This window comes from Panthera tigris, chromosome C1 (genome assembly GCF_018350195.1).
Source record: "Panthera tigris isolate Pti1 chromosome C1, P.tigris_Pti1_mat1.1, whole genome shotgun sequence".
Lineage (NCBI taxonomy): Eukaryota > Metazoa > Chordata > Mammalia > Carnivora > Felidae > Panthera > Panthera tigris.
In genome coordinates, this window is record NC_056667.1 from 84425110 (window position 1) to 84451023 (window position 25914).

The window sequence follows — 25914 nt, forward strand, 5'->3', positions numbered from 1 at the left end:
AAGAAAGAAACAAAAAGCAGAAACAGACCCATAAATACAGAGAACAAACTTGATGGTTGCCAGAGGGCAGAAGGTGGGGGGAAGGGGCAAAATGGATGACAGGCAGTGGGACATACAGGCTTCCAGTTGTGGAATGAATAAGTAACAAAATAAAAGGTAGAGCATAGGGAATATAATCAATGGTGTTATAGTTCTGTATGATAACAGATAGTAGCATGATGTTTCAAATTGTTGAATCACTATGTTGTACACCTGAAACTAATGTAACATTATGTATCAACTATACTTCAATATAAATAAATACATAAATAATTTTGTTAGAATACGAAAACAACACAACTTCAATATAAAAAATATATTAAAATAGGGGTGCCTCGGTGGCTCAGTCGGTTAAGCATCCAGCTACTGCTCAGGTCACGATCTCATAGCTCGTGAGTTCAATCCCTGCATCGGGCTCTGTAGAGACAGCTCAGAGCCTGAAGCCTGCTTCAGATCCTGTGTTTCCCTCTCTGTCTGCCCCTCCCCCACTCATGCTTGGTCTCTCTCAAAAATAAATAAACATTAAAAATTTTTTAAATAAATAGACATGTTTATAAGCCCCTAAACTTAAACACCATTATTAATGCTTTCATATATATTCATCCACACCTATTTGTATTTATTTTTTCACCTCAAGTGGGCTGAAAATACAGTTCCGTTATGTTTTTTCACTGAACTTATCACGAACATTGTTCTAGATATTTATTTGTAAATAAACATCTATGTCCTACAATTTTTCATAACTATAAACACACTGCAATATATTGGGTTTGGGGGGGACCTTTTAAGATGAAGATACTGGGGCGCCTGGGTGGCTCAGTCGGTTAAGCGTCCGACTTCAGCTCAGGTCACGATCTCACGGTCCGTGAGTTCGAGCCCCGTGTCGGGCTCTGGGCCGATGGCTCAGAGCCTGGAGCCTGCTTCCGATTCTGTGTCTCCCTCTCTCTCTCTGCCTCTCCCCTGTTCATGCTCTGTCTCTCTCTGTCTCAAAAATAAATAAACGTTAAAAAAAATTAATAAAATAAATAAATAAATAAGATGAAGATACTAGAATCAAATACTGCTGATATTGTACACACTGATTTACTATTACACACTCAAACCAAATCGTCTGAATTCAAGGAGGCATTTTTTTCAGTCTAGTTCTTATCTATCCTTTAGTCTCCAATATTCTTTATCTCTAAAAGTTACAGCTTATTTGAAGTGACTACCAGAGGACAGACTGCATCTTCAAAGTCCATTTAAGTGATGGTACAAATGAATAATCTGGCTTTTAGGCTACTGTGTGCAGTTTTGGTTCTTTCACCTATTCTAAATCATTCTCCATAAAATAGCTAACAAGATCTTTTATGTGCTATAGTCACTAAACTCCTTAAACAAAGCCAAGACTGACAAGTTATAACAAATTTTGCTATTAGTCCCAATGATATTCTAACATGCTTCAAATTTATTTTTAAAAGTTCCACTTTTGAGAACTCCCAAGTACTTAACCTTAGCAAACCAATTATTCACTGTTACACATCTTATATTCCAATCAGAATTAGCCCAACTCAAGAAACTTGGAGTCGTCATGATTTAAACCAGGAATCAACAAACTATGGCACACTCAGACCAAATTCAGCCCAATGCCTGTTTTGGTACAACCCACAGGCTAAGAATGATGTTTACATATCAAAATGGGTTTTTTTTAATGTTTATTTTTGAGAGAGAGAGAGAGAGAGAGAGCATGCGAGCAGGGGAGGAGCAGAGAGAGAGGGGGACAGAGGATCTGAAGACGGCTCTGCACTGACAGCAGCAAGCCTGATACAGCGCTCAAACTCATGAACCGTGAGATCATGACCTGAGCTGAAGTTGGACACTCAACCAACTGAGTCACCCAGGTGCTCTAAATGGTTTTTTTTTTTTTAATTAAAAGAAGAATATTTCATGACAAGTAAAAATACATGAAATCCAAATTTCAGTGTCCACAAATAAAGTGTTATTGGAACATAGCTACGCCTATTAATTTACGGATTGTCTATTGTTGTTTTAGCACTATCATAACCGAGATGAGTAGTTAGAACAGAGGCCATAGGCCCACAAATTCTCAGGAGTTACTATCTGGACCTTTACAGAAAATGTTCACTGATTTCTGATTTAAACAAACATTGTGTGTTTTCTAGACTATCTGCTATGAGGTATAAAAATTCTTTTTTTATTTAAAATAACTTTTAATATAACAAGAGGCAAAATGGTGATAAGACAAATACCATACTAACTCCTTGTTGGTGTGGAGGCAGACCTCCCAAATATTGGAGAAAATTATGGGGATGGAGGAAGAAGAGATAACTCTCAGTTCTCACTACTCTAAAATGAAAGATATGAGAAAGTGCTATTACAACTATAGGCTCCAAGCAATTTCTAGAAACCCCAAGTTTGGAGCATGGAAACACACATGTAAGAAGTTCTGCCAAATCTCTGAATTGGACAGAACCCTTTCTCCCGTTTGTTCCTCTTGTTTCAAACATTTAGAATGAGCTGTTTAGAATATTGTGTGAATACTATGGGAAAAACAAAGATGACTAGATTGTTCTTACAACCAAAGACTACATTTTAATGGAACAGACAGTTGTAATAGTATGTGAATTATGATACAACAGGTTTAGACAAAGTACCATGGAAACACAAATTATGTAGACCCAAAGATTGAAAAACCTTATCAGGAAAGGTGATTATTAACTAGATCTTAGAAAATAAAAAATATTTACATGTGGGTAAGACAGACCTGAGATAAGGGGAAAGTTTTCCAAAAGGAGGAATTTCCAGGACTAAAGACATAGAAATATAAAAACATATGAAAATTTTAGGAAACAGGTAACTGTGTTAGTGAAAACATAAAACATAAAACAGGGTAAAGCTGGAAATTCCAACAAGGACTTTGAGGTATTTTGAAAGCCACGCTAATGAAAAAAAATATTCTTCCTATAACTACTAACGGTTCACCAAAGGTTTTTGGGGATAGCATTGAGATGATCTCTGTGGCAGCTTGGGAAGAAAAGTCCAGTGGCTATTGAAAGATGAGCCAGACAGAAGAAATCAGGGAGCCAAGAAGACTCGTGAGGGGGTCACTGCGGCAGTCTGGAAATGACAAAAAAAGTGTAGGCGAAGTCAGAGATAGTGACAATGCAATAAAGAGAATGAAGGAAATACGTCAAAGACAGAATCATAAGTATATGTAATATCGGTAGCAGTGAACACATAAGTACTCGAATCCTGACTTCTAAAAACTATTCCTATCAAAAGGAAACAGACCTCCTTTGGGAAATGATGAAATGCATAACAGTATAAAATGGAATCAATAAACTATGTTTTCTGGTGTAACAGCTTGTTACACACTAAAAAAGTAATGGAGACCCATCAAAAGGGCAAAAAAAAAAAAATGCTTTAAGAGGCCATATCTAGGTCAATATAAGCAGCTAAAAGAAGACTGATGATGATAAACTATAACTCAATAGACAAAAGTAACTCATTAATCCATAATGTTTCACCAAAAGGGAAGGAGAGGTGCAGAGAAAAGAAAGCTCTTTTTTTAAAAAGAACACCAGCTAACAGATTAGAAAATCAACAATTTGTAATCACAAATGTAACAATTGATTCAGGCAGGAACATCAATAGATGCTAAAATCACTTGAGAAAATGTTATTGAGGAACAAAATATTCATATACACTCAAAGTATTACCCCACAGATTACTTATTAATTAAAAAGAGAAAACACACCTTCACAAAGGAAAAATCTGATGGATAATAGTGATCAAACACAGAATCATCAATAATGGAATGATTTGACATTACACATCTCTTGACATGATGTACCAAGAAATAAACACATCCCTTAGGTAGTACTTGTGCCAAAAATCTTAACCTGAATCTATTGCACAAATTGTGGAACATTCTACAGAATGGGAGCATGAAAAAAAATTCTAAAAAACAGGTAGGGTAACTGATCAAAAAGATATAACAATTAAATGTATTGGTGATAAATGACTGGATCTTGGTTCAGAACTTTTTTTAAAAAAGAACATCTGGAAAGGACTTTATCGGGACAACTGAGGAATCTGGAATATAGACTACATTGCATGAAATTATATCATTACTAAGTTTTCTCAATGTGATAAAGATATTATGGTAATGATAGAATATTCTTGTTCTTAGATACTTAGATCTGTAGATAGTTGCTAAAACTTTTAGAGATAAAATGTCATGATGTATCTACAATTTAACCTTCAAATAGTTTGGGGAAAAATTTGTGTTTACATACACCTCATAAGTCAATCTATACACACACTTACACACACACACACACACACACACACACACACACACACACAGTGTGGGAATGGAGAGGGAAAGAAAGTGGCAAGTGTAGGTGAAAAACTTACTGGTGTTTGTTGTACTATTCTTTCAATGGTTATGTGGATTTAAAACTTCTCAAAACAAAAAGTGCGGGGTGGGTAGGAGGAAGAAGGACCTGATAGGTGAATAAAAGGGAAGAATCTAAGTCACAACCAAAATTCCCGGAACACTAAAGATGATGACAACAGTGAATGAGATAGTCTATAAATTGCCCAGGACGGCATCTGAAAAGAAGCAAGGATTCAATAATGGTAACTGCTTTTTTATTTCTATTTTTGATCACCAAGAATGAGGAACACAAGAAACATGAGGAGGAAAGACATTAAGTTCAATTTTACAGATAATGGTTTGTGTTGTCCAAGAACACTCATCTGGACAAGACCAGCTGGCCACTGAAAATCCCAGTCTGAAGTACAAAAGAAGTCAGAACTGGGAACATTCTAGAACTTGAGCACTGAGAAATTATGTATAAAGCAAGATGACACTAATCAGGAGAAGGCAAGGAATAGAAGCTAATATATAATATGTACACTTGATATACTTTATATCATTTAACAAAGTATATGAAGATAGGGAATATGTGGATACTTTGAAATTAGTTAAAATTCAGACATTAGCAAGTCACTGATAACTAAAATGCAGAAAATTATACTTTTCATCAATTTTAGTGAAGCTTAACACCAAAACAATTGCTATCATTAATTTATAAGTGAAACTGAAAAAGGTATCATTCAGGTTGATCAGTATTCGTAACATCAGATACCTTCAATATTTAAATTTATATTACATACTGAAAAGAAATAGCAGGTCATAAAAATATCCTAAAATTTTTTAAATAACCAGGAATAGAAGTAACCACTTTAAAAATATTTTCTGAGGATGATTTATTTCCCCCAATTTAGGCAAACAGGTGTACAAATGATTTTAATCATTAAGATTGCTCTGTAAATCAACTGCACCTGCATAATTAAGTCTTTCTTATAAACATTTTTGATGAGTACTATACTAGAAACATAAGATTTCTAAGTAAGATAAATATATCTTGAATTAGAGATAAATGCTTTTGTACCATCTATGCCTACAACTTAGAACAGAAATAACTGGTCTACTTGTGGGTGCCTCATCACCACACTCCATACAGCACTAGTGTCTTTTCCTCTCACTGACAGATTTTATGTGACCAGAAAAGGAAAAATGTGAGTATACTATTGCATGAAGTTTGGCTCTAAAGTGACTGGAATGTTTTTTTATGTAAGTGACTAGAACACATATCTAAATGATATTGTATGTTACAGATGAAACTACACAGTTACTCCAACAAGGCTACCATTGTTAACCCTTGCTGGGTTCATCTTCAGAACTGTTCCCACAAGTACTACCACCATCTTTCCTTATTGCTTTATGGTCCCATTTTATTTTTTTTTTATTTTGTTAATGTTTATTTATTTTGAGAGAGAGAGGAAGAACGCATGCATGCACGCACAAGCAGGGGAGGGGCAAAGAGAGAGGGAGAGAGAGAATCCCAAGCATCTTTGCACTGTCAGTGCAGAACCTGTCTCAGGGGCTGAATTTCACAAACCACGAGATCGTGACATGAGGTGAAATCAAGAGTTGGATGCTTACCCAACTGAGCCACCCAGGAGCTCCTAATTTTATTTCTAATCCAGCCTCATTATCCACCTTAAGGGCCAAACTTGGTTCATTTCTGCCTGAACTGCAAATAACCAACAGAATATGCTATTGCTCTGACGACAATTACAAAGGGCAATGGGGAAAAGGTCTTGAACTCTTGCAACATCATTTGATCCAGCATAAAATTTCCCAAAAAACAACTTTAAAAAAAGAGTCACAATTTCTTATATGTCATTTTTAAAAGCATATGACATATCTTAAATTTCATAAGGTTAAGGTCTATGTTTTGCTTAATGAAAAAAGATAATGAGTGCATTCTAGAACTATACAGTAATATATCTAGGTCATGTGCATATATTGCAATGCCCTCCCCCTAAAAAAGTTACACCTGGTTTCCCGCAATACATGCAAGCAGCATACGAGGACCAATGTGATCAGAGTGCACTTTTAGGGAAAACATTCGTCCTTCTATCACAGAATCTCAGCGCTTCTTTTCTTTTTTTGAATTACAAGTCCCTTAAGAAGTGATACTAAGTTTAAAACATGACAGGAAGAAAACTCTCTACAAAAAACTCATTGCCTTTGCTAATGTGGAAGTAAGAGGCGTTCTCCATTTGTAGTCACCCCTGACCTCACCATCAACTCTGCTTCGAAAAGGACTTACACATGTCCTGGCCCATACTCTCCCTCCTTCCTTCTGGAAGATTAGGATGCACTCTGCTGCCACACCACAGCACAAGGCTGCCATCTACAGAACCATTGAATCCATTCAGCACTACCCAGGGAGAGCGAGAATCAGCTTAAAACAAATGCTGCCTTCTGTAGATCTGACAAAGGAGCCTACCGGTAAGGAATATATTTATGCCTGGACACGCCAGGTTTAACTCTCTGTTTGGGATATGTACTGATGACTACCAAAATGGGGACTCCGTGAGCAGCAACCCTTGCTGGGATTGCTGGACACTTGAGAAAACAATGAGGGTTTGAAAAGCATCACAAATAACATGAGACTTGAGGCAGAGCAACCTCTCCTAACTGTACTTCAAGCTTTTATCACAAAGAGATAAGCAGACAGGACAGACAGAAAGATATAGCGGCAAATCCACTGGATACAAAGTGATTTTCCTAACTTTCTACAAGACAGCCTTTCTTAGTGGTATATAATTGCACAACTGTTAAAAACATGAAATACCCAAAGATTTTTAACTTAGAACCCGCTCTATGTTCATTTCTCCTGCCCTCCCCTTCCCCTTCCCATTGTAAGCAGGATAATAATTTGACTCTGGAACAAACAACTAACTGCCATTGATTAGGCTCCCTCCAGTAACTTTTCTTTCATTACCACTTACGTAAGTGAGGGATACAAACCATCCATCTGTCATGAGAAAACGCAAAGGATAAATAGCCTTTACTGGGACCGCTCATTTCAACCACCACTGATTGGTCATCTCGTGTGAAGGACAAGAAGAAACAGGCACGCTCCTTCTCTGGGTCACAGTTCAAAGGACTCCGAATACAGAACTTCTTGTTCCCACAATCTGAAGCACTAAACTAGAAAAATGACAGGGAGAAAAAGTCTTAATTACCAACCAAACAGTTCATTTCACAATGATAAAAGAGCCACTACCTTGAAGTACAAGTTTTAACAAGAGTATCTTTTCATAATAAAGATTCAAAGAAGGAAACAAATAACACATCCCAAATTAGACATGATCAGAGCAGTAGTTAGGTTGTGAACTTTTCAACTTAATTAATTTTGATTAAAATCTGGAAGACACAACATTAGTTGGACTATAATGTGCATGAGTATTAAAGTTCCTTTAATACACAAAATATTTCACATCAATTATGTTCTGGAGCATAGTTTCCAGTAAATTTTGAAAAACGCCTTAGGGAATATTTAAGCCCACACTGACATTCTTGCCTAAAAGATTATCATTGAGTTTTTAGAATGAACTTTTAAAAAGTAAACAAACTCACGAATTTTTATATTCAGATCCTAGACTCTGCATCTAGAATTCAGATTCAAATTTGATATTAAAATAATATAAGAAAAAATGGTTATTCCAATATACGCTAACACTCTAAATAATAGTAATAACAATTTAGTGGAGGGGAAACAGGAACAATTTACAATGATTTAATTCAGAGCTTCCTTGTTATGGCAAATAAGAGGACCAGCATCAAAAATCTCAGCTCCACAATTTGACGGCACAAAAATGCTCAGTCATCTTGTTAGAATGCGCTATGACGGTGTATTTCAGAAGGGAGTTAAACATCACACGTCTAGATTAAATGGGAACTGTATCCAAACACCTCTCATTTCTTCTACTCTACCGACACTTCTGGCCATCCAGTGTGGGGGGGGTTTTCCCACATTAAGCAATTCTGTAATTCTCAGTGGACACCAAGCACAAGTCCTACTTTGCAATTCCATTCTGACACAATCTACCTGAAGGTAGTGTCCAATCCTACAAGTTAGGGGCTCAGTCCCACAAGACTGTTTACTTCAGAGGCCAACCACAAGGTCCAGGTTCCCAATGAAGGAGACTAGAGGTTCCCATGACCCTCTCCTCAAGTTTGATAATGTACCAGGATGGCTCACAGAACTCAGGAAAACAGGTTTCTTACGAGACTGCCAGTGTATTATTACCCGATGAAACCCAGGAACAGGTGGAAGAGGTGCACAGAGAGGGTATGTGGGCAGGGCAGGTGTGTGGAGCTTCCATGCCCTCTCTAAGGCACCATCCTTCTAGCACCTCCATGTGTTCAGCAACCTGGGAGCTCTCTGAACCCCATAGTTTTGGGATTTTAACGAAGCCTTCATGGAGGCATGATGGATTAATGACTCAATTTTTAGCCCCTTGCTCATCTCTGGAAAATGGAGAGTGGGGGGCAGAAAGTTCCCAGTTTCTAATCATGGCTTGGTCTTTCTGGTGACCTGCCCCCATGGACAGCCCACCCATTACAGCAAAAGGCATTCCTATCACTCAGGAAATTACAAGGGATTTAGGAGCTCTGTATCAGGAACTGGGGTCAAAGTCCAAATATTAGCAGGAACCACAGCAGAAACCAATACACATTTCTTATTATTTCACAGCAACTTAAAGAAAAGTCACAGTAGAATGGAAAAAACAAACCAGTACGAAACTTGCATTTTGGTCTCTGCTCTCCCCTTTAGTCCATCGTGTTTGCTGAAGAACTTAACTGTCTCTCTTGTATACCTTCAACTATACAGGGACTGAATTCTGAGGTCTCTTCTAGCTCTGTATGAATGCTATAATCCCATGACTCTGAATAAACCTTTCTATAATCAGAGAGTACAAACCTGGTGTAGAGATACCATAAAAGCTCCAATGAGAACTAATGCCTTTTATGTGAATATATGGAAAGATTCCTCCTAGGAAGCTCAGGTCCAGACTGACTATTTACCCCCCTAAGGCAGCTTTAAAATAAATAAACATTAAGACTAAGTAAGCTAGAGCTAGTGCAAATAAAAAATCTAATTGTATGGTCAAAAGTGTAACATTCATAATAATGCAATCAAGTATAATTATATATTGCAAAATGTAGAAGGAAAACAAAATGAGACAGTACAGAAAGAGTACAAGTGCTTTACTTAGTCTTCCTCATGAGAACAAAGAGTTATAAAAAGACAAAAAGAGAAGGAAAAGAAAAAAGGAACTAATATTTACAGAATTTCTATTAAGTGCAAAGCAGTTAGAAACCTTAAAATCATTACATTGTTTAATTCTCATAATAATACTAAGAGCTCGATATTATTACTTCTCATTTTATAGGTGAAGAAACTGAGACTTTGAGAATTAAGTAGCTTGTCTAAAGTCACACAGAAAGTAGGCGAGACAGGATTCAGACCTGAGTTTGTTCTTTTAACTGCAATAACCTGCCGTAAGACACTTTTCATTATTTTCACTTCTGAACTAATAAGTCTCATTTATCAGAATTTCTTTCAGAAAAACCTAATGTTACTAATATGCACTACCCTTTACAAGATATGTTTTCTCAACCACAGTTCTTTTGAACCCAAGGGCCTAAACGAAATTCTAGCTGATGAGTTTGCAAAAGAGCTTCTGTAGTTCAGCACATAGAATCCCCCAGTACTCACTGGCCTTAGTGAAATCAGATCTAAGAGTTACATCACCATTTCAAGATTCTGCTCCAAATCTTGTCTAAATTTAGCTTAAGCTTTAATGTTCCTCTCCGTGTTTGATATTTGGCTGTGCAGACTACAGAATGTCATAACCACACCTCGAACATGCAGGGTGTTGCACTCCCTTTATCCTGACCCATAAGTCATAATGTGGCAATAAAGACTTCCTTCAGATTTCCTGCAGAGGTCCCAAAAACTCACTGCCACAACCCGGCACAGCTACTTCTCTGCATACTTCAGCAAGTATAAACCACAATTTCCAAAGACACTGTTCTTTTAGCTTGCATTTGGTGAAACCATGAAAAGGTTACTTACTGATTTGGTTAAATGGGATACAGGAGGTAATGTTGACAAAGGTGCTACTGTAGCTTCAGGTGTTGTAAAAGGCGGTGCATTGGGCTGTGAAATTACAGGGCCAGGAATCTTCACCCAGTAGATTTTATACTTCTCAACAACTGTGACTCTGAAATGCAGTACTAATGAGATCAAACAGAACCCTAATTGTGGCCCGTTATAATTGAATCAAAAAAAAAAAAAAAAGATGAAAAGAAGTAAACTAGGGACACACAACTTAATACTACCCAACAGTACCACCAATTTTGTCTAAGACAAATCTCTAATGACTCTTCTACCTCATTACTAAATGAACTTTTACTGCCTTGTTCTCTTGCTTACTCTTGGTCTTTCTTTTCTTCTCTTCTCTCCTCCTCGTCTGCCCTTTGGGCATACTCCCAGCAGTCCATGAGTGCCAGATAAGGACTAAAATGCACAGACTTCTATTCCCTGACATATAAAGAACATACTACTGCTACTTATTTCATAGTGTGCTGTTCAAATTATCCCACAGGGCATGTGTAGCAGGCAGCTACAGCAAGAAGTCAGATAGAGGCTGCATAAGCAACACCAGATCTTATTGGCGTCACAGTCCTCTTCCACATTCCACACCACACACAGGTGCAAAGCTGTGTTTCTGTGTGCTAGCACTTGCATACATAGTGAAACAAAACATACAGACATGTCAGGAGACTAATTCTCCTTAAAATATACATCTGTAGGGGCACTGAGTGGCTCACTCCCTTAAGCATCCGACTTCAGCTCAGCTCATGATCCCAGGGTTCGTGAGTTTGAGCCCCACAAACTCTTTTTTGTTTGTTTTTTGTTTTTTGTTTGACGGCTCTCTGCCGTCAGCACACAGCCCACTTCAGATCCTCTGTATCCTTTCTCTCTCTCTCTCTCTCTCTCTCTCAAAAATAAATATTAAAAAAAAATTTTTTGATTAAAAAAACATATATATGTCTCTAACACCACTCAGTTATCATTAAACTGTTTTTATGACATTCCACTTCCCCTTGCACAGAGGATTAAGGGAAATGGACTTCTAATCCTACTGAATTTCATAATTCTGAGGGCATGAACAGTCTTACTAATCTAATATGCAGGTTATAACACTACAAAAAAGTCATCCAAATTTTAGGAATTTTTTCATACTATCATATTAAGATAAGAACAAATCTAAAAAAAATGTATTAGTCCATACACCATATATGAACTCAAGTAAATATTAACTAATGCCTCTTAACATGAAGGCACCACAATATTTAATTCACTCAACAGATATGTATTAAGCACCTATTAGGTGTTAGGTCTTGGGCTCAGTGGAAAAATCAAATAAAAAGCAAAACAGACTAAGGTGGTGTCATTCTACACCAAACCACTCCTATACAGGTAAATGTCCAATAGGTATCAAAAATGACACAGACCATTATTTCAATTTGACTAGTTGCAGATTTGTAAGCTCTCCCACTCACAGAAACTTTATGTGATTCGGAGAATTGCTTGGAGCATTCCAGTAGACTTTAATTTTTGTTTTCTTGGATGGGTTTGTGTGACTCACAGCATATCCCTGAAACAAAATGGAAAAGAACTACCATTCACTCACTCCGTAGTTGAGCATACTGAAACTACTGTCATTTTGCAAAATAATCTGTCATGGCATGATGCTGGCATTCTGATAAATACTGTTTTATTTAGAACAGAGACTCAGGTACTCAACAAATACATGTTGGTTAGTCAACACCAGATTAGCAGCTGGCTCTGTATATAAGTTAGAGTCAGCAGAAATTTAAGAACTGAAAAGAGTTATGAATACTGGGTACGTCAATGCTATATAGAGTCTGCTCATTATTTAATTTATATTATAAATTAAAACTCCTTCCATTAACAGATACAAAGAAAATCCAAAAAATTCATCAAAAAAAAAAATTTCTGCCTCCACACATTTAGCATTATATTTCAGTAATTCCTTTCCCTTGAACAATCTCATTTCCCACTTTCATTCACCTGGCAAATTCCTACTCATTCATTGAGGCCTGACATAGAGATGACCTCCTCCAAGAACCTCTCTCTCAATTCCCTCCAGCCTGTGTGTGACACACCCCGCTATGCTTCTCACCCATCCTGTGTATGCTTCTAATTTAAGTCACCACAATGTTGTACTTATGTGTCTGTCCTATATTCCTCATGTTCTCCTTATGTATCATACATCATATGTCCATATGTTCTACTTATGTGTAAGGCTTTCAGCTCTTCAAAGAACAGAAGTAAGTCTTGTTCATTACCATATCCCTTGCACCAGGATAGTTTCTGGCATAATAAATGTTTATTAAATCAATGAATGAATGACAAAAATGATACCTCTGTCCCATTCTAGCATCCTATCTTCAATATTAACACCCTTTAAAATCAATATAATAAGAGCCAATATTATATAAAATATCAAAAGCTATAAACCCTTCAAGCTACTGCCTTTTCTCGGATGCGGATGTGTAAAAACATATTGCAAATAGGAAAATTAGGGGGAAAGCTTGATCACTGTGAATCTATTTAGATGTCTGCAAAACATGGGTAATGTCATTATCTCAGAACCCTTAGCTTGTAATGAAAAGATCCATGGAAACTAACAAATCAGTTTCAAACATAACACAAACCTGTACATCTTCACAGGTCAGAAGCTGCGACACTTGACTGTCAATCAATGTGAAGGAGCCAATAGGAGGGCCACTCAAATCCTCAGCATTACGTGCTTCTAAAAGAAAGCCTCTAAATGGTAGCCCTGACAAAGTAACTGAGAAACAAACAAAAAAATAGTTTATGATAAGGTTTAGCAACATCCCCAAAAGAAAACTGTTTAGAGGAGGCATCTCATAGTTAGAATCTAGCATATGTATACAAAACTACTCCAGGAAAGAAAATGGTAGAAATAATCCCATAGACAAAGAAGGTCTAAACTATGTTCCACAGGACATTCACTCAGTGAGATGTTAATAGCCATTCCAATTCTACGGGGAAAAAAAGCTAAGTGATGGTCAGGGAAGTGTCCATGGAGCCAAATTAGTTCAAAAAATGCTGAATGAAAGTAAATATTTATTTGTTTACTAAAAACCCCCAAGGCCTTTAACATCCTACTATACAGTATGAAACTCTCAGTATATACAACATACAGTGTTCCAAACTGATTTTTCCATACACTGTTTTTGTCAGAGTTCGTTAATATTTTGTATTTCTGGAGTTGCATAAAATAGTTTGCAAAACACTATTATAGATACACTTTTGACAATCAGCCTACCTTTCACCCAAAGAATCAGAAAAACACAAGAATTTACACTATACCAAGAAGAACAAGGGTTTATTATACCTTAAACCAGATAAAATAAACTTTATTTTCCTCTTCTATTGTGTTAATAGTATTGGTTAAAAAAGATACATATTAACTAACGATAAAAATGTATTTAAAACCTATTCTACTTAGTCTGACCTCGGCTCAGGTCATGATCTCGCAGTTTGTGAGTTCGAGCCCTGCGTCAGGCTCTGTGCTGACAGCTCAGGGCCTGGAGCCTGCTTTGGATTCTGTGTCTCCCTCTCTCTCTGCCCCTTCCCCACTCGCACTCTGTCTCTAAAAAATAAATAAACATTTAAAAAAAATTTTTTTTAAACCTATTCTGCTTAGGGAGTAGATTTACTACTTAAGTAATACAGTCATCAATAGTATTTAAACACAAAATGAGAAGTGTAAGATGATGGTATCTTATGGAAACAGGTGAATAGATTTAAATGAAACTATATAAATCCAACAGTAATAAAGATTCAATGTACAGGAAAAGAGGGAAACTCAAAATGCAAAATAGTTAATTCCAACACAGTACCTTCAATCTGGTCTCCTGGTCTGAATGTCATCTGACTCACTGAAACGTTGTGAACAGGGTCAGAACGTGCAGTATGACTGTGTTCAGGAACCATTCCATGGCATGACTTTCCTACTTTTCCGCTGGGATAATTAGCCACAGAACTAACGTGCAACACAAGTATGAATGCACCAAAGGTAAATCCAGGAACTGCCATCTCAAAAAAAAAAAAAAAAGAAAAATTAAAAGCACATTATTTTTATACATAATTAAAATATAAAGCTTTCATGTGACAGAATATTAATCCCAGAAAATTGCTTTCAACAGACAGCTAACCATATTCTCAAAAATACATAATAAAAAGAATGTGATATCTGAAGTCTGACCTAGATTTGAATCTCGGCTCTACCAGTCACCAATGATGAGACTTTAACCAAATCACTCAAGCCTCCATTTCCTTCCCTGAAAAATTAGGAAACTAACACCCACCTTACAAGTTGTTTTAATAAAATGAAGATACAAACTAAAGTCTGACAAGGAAGATATTTAAATAAATGTTAGCTTTCATTAGCATGATTTTCGCTATAAGCAAAAGGTTCTATTTCACCTTATCCCAGGAAGCTTAAAGAACAAATAGGAAATGTTTCTTCTGGATTTAAATACCATCACCTAAATAAATATCTGGTATGACTTCTCTCAACTTCCCATTACATTAATCATGATGACAGGGTGGATAATTTAATTTGTAATACTGAAAACTGAGGATAACAGAGAACCAATCACAAGAAACAATATTTCTATTACCTTTAGCCCAGGCACTTCTGAATTAAGAAACACAATTGTCAGTCCAAGCAATTTTCTTCTCTCATCCAGTACCTACCTCTTACCATCTGTCTAATAGAAAACCAGCTACTTTATGTCAGTCCCACCCTCTGGTAGCCTACATCAACCACTTCAATTGGTGCTTATATTCAGAACCTGCCAATCACAGCAAATAACAAGGTTTGAGGAAGTTGGCAGGGACATGTTACACAGCAGTAAAGTCAGCCGATGAACAGACCCCAAGAAGCAGTTCATTCTCCGTACAAATAGATTAGACAAAATAAAAGCACCCTTAGAATCACTAGAATAAATGACCCTCTTATAGTCATGTAAATTACAATCCCCACATTGGACCAGAACTAAACTACAGAATTCCTGCTAGACACCAGAAATTATGCTGGGGGCTACACATTTCAACCAGCTCTGCACCTTACAGCAGTAGCCACCAAGTAGATAGCATAGGGTCTAACAGTACTATATACCCCTATCTTTCATCAAACATCAAGCTAGGTAGAGTTTCTCCCATTTAAAAATAAGAAGAACAAGTAAATCAAGAGCTTCTGAAAAAATATAAGAGAAACATAAAATTTCTCTATACAGTCATAAGAAAAGCATAACTTTGAAAATGGTTGATTACTATAAGAAACAATATTTAGGAAAACAACTGTCTTAAACATACACTGTGATATATATCAATTATTTCTCAATAAAACTGGGGCAGAGGAAGAAAAGGAAGACTGAAGAGTGGAGAAGAAGGAATTTTTCTATTCAAACGTGGCTTTCAGGTGCCTTTGTTAGAGGCAGACCTGCTTTTAGGACCACGCAAGATTTGCTGGAGAGGATCAAGGTCATAGTTTTAACCACGTGACTGTGGCCAATTATCATGAAGATTAAATGCAGTAATGTGCTACCCAACTAAAGGATGGTATAAGGGAAAAGTCAGCCAAGTTTAGCAAATACTCATTTGCCACTGACCTCCTGTCAGGTGAAAATGGAAACAAGACAAAATTTCTAGTCTCTGCTTTGCACTGCATAGCTGAATAATGTCAACCCAGTTATATAATCTCTGTCTTTGCTTCTTCATTTGTGAAATATAGTAGATAAACCAGAATAAATTCAGGATCGCCTTCATGCCTAACATTATGATGTTAGAAAGCAAAGTGGGAGTACCTGGGTGGCTCAAGTCGGTTAAGCATCCCACTTCAGACCAGGTCATGATCTCACTGTGAGTTTGAGCCTCGCGATCAGCTCTGCGCTGACAGTGCAGAGCCTGCTTGGGATTCTCTCTCTCTCTCTCTCTCTCTCTCTCTCTCTCTCTCTCTCTCTCTCTCTCTCTCTGTCTGCCACTACCCCACTTACTCTATCTCAAAATAAATAAAAACTTAAATTAAAAAAATTTTTTTTAAATAAAGAAAAAGAAAACAAAGTGGGAAAGGATACCGGGAATTAGCAGAGCAAGAAGTGTAAGCCAGGAAAGGGAAGTGACTAAGCATCACCACCTGTCATTCATTAGGAAAATATAACAAATCCAGTCAGGAAGGGAAGTAAACCAGCAATTTCTTTGTTCTTGGTCAGATGCTGACTATTCAAGGTGCAGCTCTATTGTCATTACAATGGCTAATGATGATTTTCCAGTTACGATTTAAGGAACAGACTTTTTTCAAAGTAATACTTTAATTCATTAGCCAACCAATGCCAACAGATTGCCTAGTTATGAAAGGGAATAAGGAGTTATTCATGGAGACATTTAAGTTAAAATTATGTAATGTGGATAATGAACTATTACGAGGTCTTCCTTCAAGCATTGAAAGAACTCCCACCAATTTTGTATTATTTTTAAAGTTTTATATATTCCCAATCCACAGTGGGTACAATATAGAAAATAAAACAAAAAGATATCATAACTTGCATTCATCCCATGACAAAGATAGACCTATTAGTTAAAGAATTAAAAGAAAAGTTATCCTGATTCTAACTTAAATATTCCCAAACCTGATGAAAGATGCATAGTTTTCTTTCTTGCCTGAAAAACAAGCAATTAGTAAAAAGGTATGATGACTGCTTGTACCATGTTCTACATACATCTCACACAACAGCAAAAAATCAAAACAAATGTATTCTTTATTATTTAAATACCAAATGATTGTACTGGCATGAATATTTAATTATTATTGTGATTGTGGACCACAGAGGCAAGTGATATTTATCAAGACGATATATTTAATGACAGCAAAGTAAAATTCAGATAAAATGAGAATTCAATTGAAAAATACTTAGATGTAAGAAAGTCATTAGAATAAGGAGTCTATGTTAATTAAGAATTTTTTTTAAATAAATTGGTCATTAAATGTCTTTTTATGTGTCACTCCAAGAATATGTGAGAAAAAGAAGAAATGGAGAAAAGCATACCTGTTAAAACCAAGTCAGATGATTAAGCTGGCAAGTAACTAATCAAGTCTAGTTATACTGCAATCAAGCTCTAGCTCTCACTGTTAGTCATTCATTTTATGTTGGGTTTTTTGTTGTTTTTTGTTTTTTTTTTTTTTTGAGAGAGAGGGAGAGACAGAGTGTGAGTGGGGGAGGGGCAGAGAGAGAGGGAAACAAAGAATTTGAAGTAAGCTCTAGCTCTGAGGTATCAACACAGAGCCTGAGAGGGGGCTGGAACTCATGAACTACGAGGTCATGACCTAAGCTGAAGTCAGATGTTTAACTGACTGAGCCACCCAGGCACCCCTACTCATTCATTTTAAATCAAGGCATCAAAAAGTTCAAAAGTTAACATGCACACAAAAAATTGTGGGAACTCAGCCCAGTAAACCCAATCTACATCACCCAAGATATGAGTATGAGCACAGAGTGAGAGTCTTAATTAATTCACAGGTATGAGGTAACAAGATTTTCCTAATTATGAAGAATGAGTTGTAAAAAAAAAAAAAAAAAAAAAAAGGCAAAAACTTAACCAGAAGGGTTTACTATAAAATATTTAAATAATTTGGAAAAGGTTGTGTGGGTTTGGTTTTGTTTTGTTTTGCTATACACAGTGGATTTTATTTAATTTTTTACCACATTCACAGTAAGTATTTTTTACATTATGACCCAACAAACATTTCAAGAGACATTATTTACCTTTACCACATGGGATAAACTTGTATATCTCCTTCTTATTTTGAAAGAGAAAGAGACAGGTAGCGGGGCAGGGAGAGAGAGAATCCCAAGCAGGCTCCACACCTTTAGGAAGGAGACCAAGGCAGGACTCAGTCTCATGAACAGGGGGTTGATCTCACAAACTGTGAGATCATGACCTGAGCCAAAATCAAGTCAGATGCTTAACCGACTGAGTCACCCAAATGCCCGTAAACTCATATATTTTCTATTCCTTCCTCTTTTTTATGTTGGTTTTATGTATCCTACTGAATCGTTATTGCACAACCTACTAATGGATCTTAACCTGCAGTTTGAAAAATACTATTTTACAGCATATCCTTGACCATTAAGTTTCAGCCTTGAATCGAGCTCTAAATCAGGAATATCAAGGATTTCACATAAAAAGGAGAGTTCTCAGAACTAAAGAAAAAAATAATAATAAGCCAAGCAATAAGGAGAATTTGGGACACAGGAGATGGGTTCAATGAAAATGTCTTATTCTCTCTTATTCCATTTGTGACCTAAACAAAAACTATAAACATGGCTAATAGCATTATCATGGTGACCTTCTGTATGAGGAAAACAAATTTTAATCAATCATAACAGAAAAACACTGCAATCCCTAAAGCATTTACACACCACTTTCAGAATTTCCATCAACCACATTATACAATGTGCCAAGTATATCATTATTTCATACTCAACACAGTTTTCATTTTATTTCATTACTAGAATTCCAATGACACTATTTTCTTTTACTTTGTTACAAGTGTAAAATATTTCAATTAATTTATAAGTTAAGCATGCTTTTGCTTCTAGGCTTTTGGCCTTGAAACAGAACCAGCAATTATAATATTGCTTCTCTTAGAAAATGGAATTGAAATTCCAAGCCAAATTGGAAATTAATTTTAGGATACAGCACATTTGTAACATCAGCATTTCAGGTAGGATCAAGGGGAAACCTGATAGGTTCTTAGACTAGGGCTAGAGGTAGAGAGAGGTGGAAACAGAGTGTCAGAGTTAGGTAGAAAGACTTTTAGAAAAATAGGTAGAACCATAAGAAGGATAAGGAGATTGATTCAGTCAAGTAAGTTAAGACTAAGCACAAAAGATACACAGAAAACAATGAAATTTCTATGACATAAAGAAAAGGACATTTCTACTACACAGGAGGGAGGAAAGGGGACAGAGCACAGAGAAGGAGAAAAGAAAAAGAAACAAATGTTTAGTGAGAACCTGGAAGATACTACATCTAATGCAATCCTTACAATCAGCAGATAGTATCTTCACTTTAGAGACAAAAAAACTTGAGGCCAGAGAATGTACCCTAAATCATATACACTTTGAGGATTAGAACCTAAATCTAGGGGCAACATCCATATTCTCTCTTCACTCTGCATGGCTGCTCCCTCCTTGGAGAAACAAGCATGTAGGAAGGAAACAAATCCAGCAAGGATGCAAATTTCACAATGAACAAGGTGAGAGTGGGGGCATACTGTGACAAAGGTGAAATCTAAATTAGCCTAATTCAGAATGTTGAGTGGTGCCTGGCTGGCTCAGCCAGTGGAGCATGTAACTCTTGATCTTGCAGTCATAAGCTCAAGCTCCACATTGGACACAGAGTTTACTTAAAAATAAAAAAGTTAAAAAATAAAAAAAATTAAGAAACAGAATGTCGAGTCTACTCTATGAGCCAAAGAAGCAATGTAGAAGTCTCTTTTGTAGAACTAAAGCTCCTGAAAGAATGGATGATAAAACAACTAGTTCGATGCCTAAAAACACTAAGTTGTCAATAAATGGTAACTGCCACTATTTATTAGCACCATTCAATTTCCTTATCACTAGTATGTGCTAATTTCTTCCAAACACTGCTGTGACTAGACAAGTGAAATTTTCATATATTTCTTTCAACTGCATTTAATTTGTTCAAGCCTTCTGAAATGTTTCAGAAAATGTTCTCTCCTTCTTTCCAGCAATTTAACTTTACCTTCATAGAAAACTTCCACACCAAAAATTAAATTGACTTTGATAGCAGAATCTCAAATTATAGAGAAATTGAAAAATAGGTCAAGTATTTCCACTTCCTCAGATAAAAATGTTTCAGACTCCATTTGCACAGCAGGAAGCAAAGAGAAAAACAGATTTTTTTAATTAACAATTGGAGTTATGACATTTTCAGAGATGGTTCTAAAAAACAAAGAGGCATTAAAAATGGCACACTGAACACCAATTTGAGATCTGTCAGGTCTAACAACTTAAGATGGTTGAAAAGAATTCTGACAAAGAATTTAGAGTTTAAGTAAAAGCAAGAAAAAGTAAAGGGAAAGGTAGGAAAGAAACCACAGAAGAAAAAGTAATAGGGAACTCTACAGTTTAATCCTGATTCCCCTAATCACAACATCATCAACAAGGAATTTTTCCATCATCTTTATTCATCTCTGAAAAAAAAGATTGGAAGCAAATACCTTACTACATGATACAGAGTTTTCATCTGGATCATTCCACATGGCACTCGCAATAACCCTGTCCTCAACACAAAATTAGGTACAATGTGGAATGGTCCCTTCTCTAAAGATGTAAAACTAATAGATGAAACAAAAGTAAATGCCACTAATCTAGTATTTAAATGATGTAATTTATTGAATGCCAATTCCATTCTAGTTATCACAGTAGGTGTGTCACATAAATGAACTCTAATCCTTGGAAGAAACATATCAAGAACTTTTTGTTGTATGGAAACTGAAACTCACGGAGGTTATATAAAACTACCGTCTCAGATCACACAAGGTAGAATAGGAAAAAAAAAATGCATTTCATTATAGAAATTTAGAGGTATGGGAGAAAATAAGAATAGAAGAGCTAACAGTTGCCAGGGGCTTACAACATGTCAGGCATCATGTCAGGTACTTAGCATGCCTTCCTCAAAGCAACGCAGAAAGGTATGAGGGGTATTATTGTCCCCACATTGTAAAATAGGGCACTGATTAAGACATTCGTCAGAGTTGCAGCAAATGAGTGATGAAAAGTATGGTCTCTGATCTGGCTTCTGAGGTTTTAACCAATAAGCCATCCATAGATTTAGATCAGACCTTTAAGGCTGACATGGTAGGTAAACAATGGAGGAAAAGGGGTTCAAAATGAGCACAATTTGAATGGGAGCAATAAAAGAACCAAAGGTAGAAAGAAAAAAGTGATCATGGACTTTTGAGGGACATTAGACCTATTTAGATCCAAGGTCAAATGTTAGAAATAGTCATTGTAAAAAATATTGTTAAGTCTGGTTCCTCTCCATGCCTCATACATGAATATATCCATTCCCAAGACTTTTTACCTTGGCCCCCCACATTTCTCTGCAAGCTCATCACTTCCATGGCCTCAATTTTTATCACTAGGATGTTTCTCAAATCTTCCAATTACTCCCACTCTACATCTCCTCAATGCTTTGACTCATACTTACAACTGTATATAGATTTCTGTTTGGATGACAATAAGCTCAACTGGTCTGCAATGAAATTCATCATTTTTTCCTCCAGACTAGTTTTTGCATCTGACTTCCCTATTCTGATGGAGGCCTGGGAACACATTTCTAGTCACTAAGACTTCACACCCCATATTCTCAAGATTTGACACCCAACACTCTTTTGGACCCCAATTTCCAAGCAAGCTCTGCAGATTCTTCCTCCACCCTTCCACTCTCCTACCTACCCCTTCTGCATCTCTCTTTGACTTTCTCTCTATTATATTATATCTGTCTGCTACTTTCCATTCCACCATCACCAAAGCACAAAGCCTTTATCACCTGTCACCAAATTAATGAAACACTCTCAATTGCCCTCCTTGTTTCTGTATCGCCATTGTGATTGTCCTAAACAACACCACAAGATCATTTTCCCAAAGCACAACCCAATTTCAAGGATTTTATTCTCCCATGTTCTAGTGACAAGGTACCACGTATACTTATTCCAGGAAGAAGCAACACTCTTTCTTTCTCCCCATGTCCTGCCTTCTAACTGGGACCTATTTCATCTGCCAAATTCCTCCTCATGTGAAAGTTACATATATGTTACATGGGAAAGAATAAGATACAAAAATCTCTGTACACTATACTTTTATGTAAAAAAAAAAAAAAAAAATCATTGCCTATCATTTCATGGAAAATCCAAAAGACTGATAATTTCCAGTATCAACACGGATATAGAAAAATGAGCACACTCATACACAATGAAGAGTGTAAACTGTCACAATATTTTTGGAGGAAATTTGACAGTATCCTACTAAGCTATGTTTAACCTCTGACCTAGGCATTTCAATTCCAGGAATTATCCTACAGAAAAACTCACACAGTTACGCTAAAATTATTTGGAAAATGGCAAAAATCTAGGTGGTTACAAAAATGAACCATGCTACATCCAAACTATAGAATACTTCATACTCACTTAAAAGAATGAAATAGAATAGTCAATGACAAATATAACAGCCAATAATTACTGTGTGCTTTATGGGAGCTAAAGGCATTTATGGGAGCTATAGGCATTCCTTTAAGTGCTTGCAAGTATCAACTCCTTTCACAAAAACCCTAAGACATGAATCCGCATGTACTTAAGTGGAAACATGCTCATGCCACACCGAGGAATGAAAACAAGCAGATTGCAAAATGGTATTTAGTATATTGAAAGATATATCACTTAAAAGTTAAAGGGAAAAGGAAAAAAAAAAAAACTTCTATTCCACACTTTAACCTTTCTCAATAGTGGTTATCACCAGGAGAGTGTTTTCAATAGGGGAAGAGGAGTGGACTTCCTCTTTTTTAATCCTCTTTGTATTGTGCATATTTTTTTGAAAAGGGTGTTTATAACATAAAAATTACAAAAATATATAATATGAAAATACATAATATAAAATAATTAAAAATTTTTAAAGCATGTAGTGCTTTAAATATAATAAAAAATTATAATTTGTAACTATAAAACATGGGATATATAAAGACTGTAAAGAAACCAGAAAATTGTTTAGCTTTTTTCTTTTATCTATTTTCAAACATTCTATGTTACTTTTACAGTTTTTGCTTGGTTTTGTTTTGGTAAATAAAACCTCCCCCCCTCTTTCAAGGTCCATTTGTAAAGCCATCAACTACTGTCTCCTATGATCCAGTGAACACTACGGACATTGAAATCACCATCGTTTGAAGAATCCAGCTGCCGGTTTTAACCCAGCAGGCACCATCTTAGTGACCGTGAGCGAATTATTTAACCTTACCAGGCTTTAGTTTTCTCATTTTGCTAGAAAAAATGCAACCAACATCAAGGTGCTTTGTGAAGATTAAATAAAGTAATACGTATGAAACATCTCACACAGTGGCCACCATAAACCAGGTCTTCCATTAAAACCTCCTTTCCATGGGGTCTTGACTATTTCTGCCAACCTCAAGTAACTGTTCTCTTTTCGGAACCTCCAGAAGCTTTGATTTTGCTGATAAAAAAATTTATCACCCCTGCCCCAACTGGTGACTTGTCCTATGGCCAGAGGTGTCCCGCGTGTTGATCTCCTGTCACACTAACAGTGTACCTTGAAAACAGCACTTGTACAATGTGACTTCCAGAGACTCAGACATTACCTAAATGGACACGTGTGAAACAGAAGCTACAGTTGGCCAAAAGAATCAACATGTTGGGTTATTAAACAACTTACTAGAACTCATCCCTTCAAACAAAACCACCCTCTAAAAAGTCTAGCTCATTGTTTTCAATAAATCAATAAACCAAAATTTAGCCTCCATCTCTGTACAGTACTCAAATCTTTACACTTTTTCTCTTAATTCGGAATTAAAAGAAATTACCTGAAGCTCAAAAGTTCAGCTCTGTAAAGAAATATCCCTGGATAATGTATTTACAAATTGAAAAATCTCCTTTGCCCCTAGGCAAGCACTGACAAGATACAAAAAGGGGGGAGGAGGCGGGGCGGGGCAGAGTAACACCTTGCCACCCTTAGAGCCTTTCTTAAATTCTAAAGGCACACCAGGGGTCGGGGGAGCTAAAATTTCTAGTTTAAAACACACTTTAAAAACGAAGTAAGGCTCTGAATAATCTGCATACAGGTAATTATCCCATTAGGTTAAATATAAAAGGGAGTTCCGACAGTTTCAACTTTCCAAAAAAGAAGAAAGAAAGAAAACACGTGTGCATGAATACACTCCAAGCTTTTCAGGATCCCAAGCACGACTCTACTTACAATCTCCCTTTTCTGGGATTAAAGCTCGTTAGTCAAAGTCACGGGACATATTACTAACCTTCTCGTTTGTGCACCCTCATTAACTCAATACAAGTCCAGAACATAATTTGTTAAAGCGTTCATTCTGCGTCGCCGACTGCCCCCATGATCCATGGCGCCTGCTCTCCAGTACTGTTGCCTTAGCTGGCCTCAATTTTTAAACGCTTTGCGGAGAGCTCTGACTTAGAACAGAAAGCGACACTTACCTTGAGAAGCGAAGGCAGCCTAGCCAACTTCCGGTTTTGTTACAATTTGTATCTCACTTCAGCAGCTGGGTGGAGCTAGCTCACCCAGTAACCAGAAAGTTTCCCAAGCTAAACTAAGCTGTAAAACTTGATTTGCAAGACGAGAACTAATTTTTGGACTCCATTTCTGATAATTAAGGGTTCTGTTTTACATATAAAAACACTTTTGGCCAAGTAATAGTTATTTCATTGAGAAAATTATGTATTTGTCTTTAACTACAAAACCATTTGAAAATACCTGTTCCATATACTCTAAGACAAACAAAAGAACGTAGTTATGCCTAGGTAGGGTTGCCAAGTTTAGCAAATTAAAATATAGGATGCCTGCTTAAACTCAATTTCAGATAAACACCCAATAGAAATATTGTTCTATGCAGTTTGGGGAAAGTAATTATACTAATAAATGATTCATTGTTTTTCTGAAATACAAATTTACTCTATTTTTTCTGGCAACCCTATCTAAGGCATAACAGTAATTAGCAAACTATTTCAACTAACTACAAAAGGTGCAAAGAATCAGACTGCATGGAACTGAAACCTTGGAAAATGTAAATGACAAAAAAGAATTATTTTATTTTGCAAAATTCACTCTGAAACTTAGGGGTTCCATTTTCATTTCTTTTTAAGCATTTAATCTTTGTTTTGCATAAGATTTTTTTTTTTGAAAAAGAAAATTTTTAGGGCTAGGAAAAAACAATGAATCTGAAAATATTAAACATTCCAGCACAGACTATGACTCACAAGTGCAGACTGGAAAATAAATGGTGTCATATACACCTTAACCTGTGATCACTGGTTGACAATCAACACGACTAAAATCTCTAAAACCATTTTAAGTGGAGAGAGGGGAAAGAACACGATCACTTTAATCTTTCTCCTTAAGAACTACTCACAATTACCAAAAACCCTCTTTACAGGATTTTAGATAGACACTTTAAATAAAGATGCTACAATAAATAAATAAATAAATAAATAAATAAATAAGCTACAGAGCTGGTTTTCTATCCTAAAGCTGCATGG

The 25914-nt window shown here is 36.3% G+C and overlaps 1 protein-coding gene across 1 annotated transcript in view; it reads right to left on the minus strand.

Annotated features, from left to right (window-relative positions):
- FRRS1 (ferric chelate reductase 1) overlaps positions 1–24788 on the minus strand; it is a 45021-nt gene extending 20233 nt beyond the window's left edge. The window contains exons 1-6 of the mRNA XM_042997979.1: positions 24669–24788; positions 14438–14633; positions 13223–13359; positions 12044–12138; positions 10551–10698; positions 7433–7615 (exon numbers count right to left, since the gene is read on the minus strand). Coding sequence (XP_042853913.1) covers positions 7433–7615; positions 10551–10698; positions 12044–12138; positions 13223–13359; positions 14438–14633 — 759 coding nt within the window. The 5' untranslated portion in view covers positions 24669–24788. The remainder of the gene's footprint in view (positions 1–7432; positions 7616–10550; positions 10699–12043; positions 12139–13222; positions 13360–14437; positions 14634–24668) is intronic.
- Positions 24789–25914: the final 1126 nt, after the last annotated feature.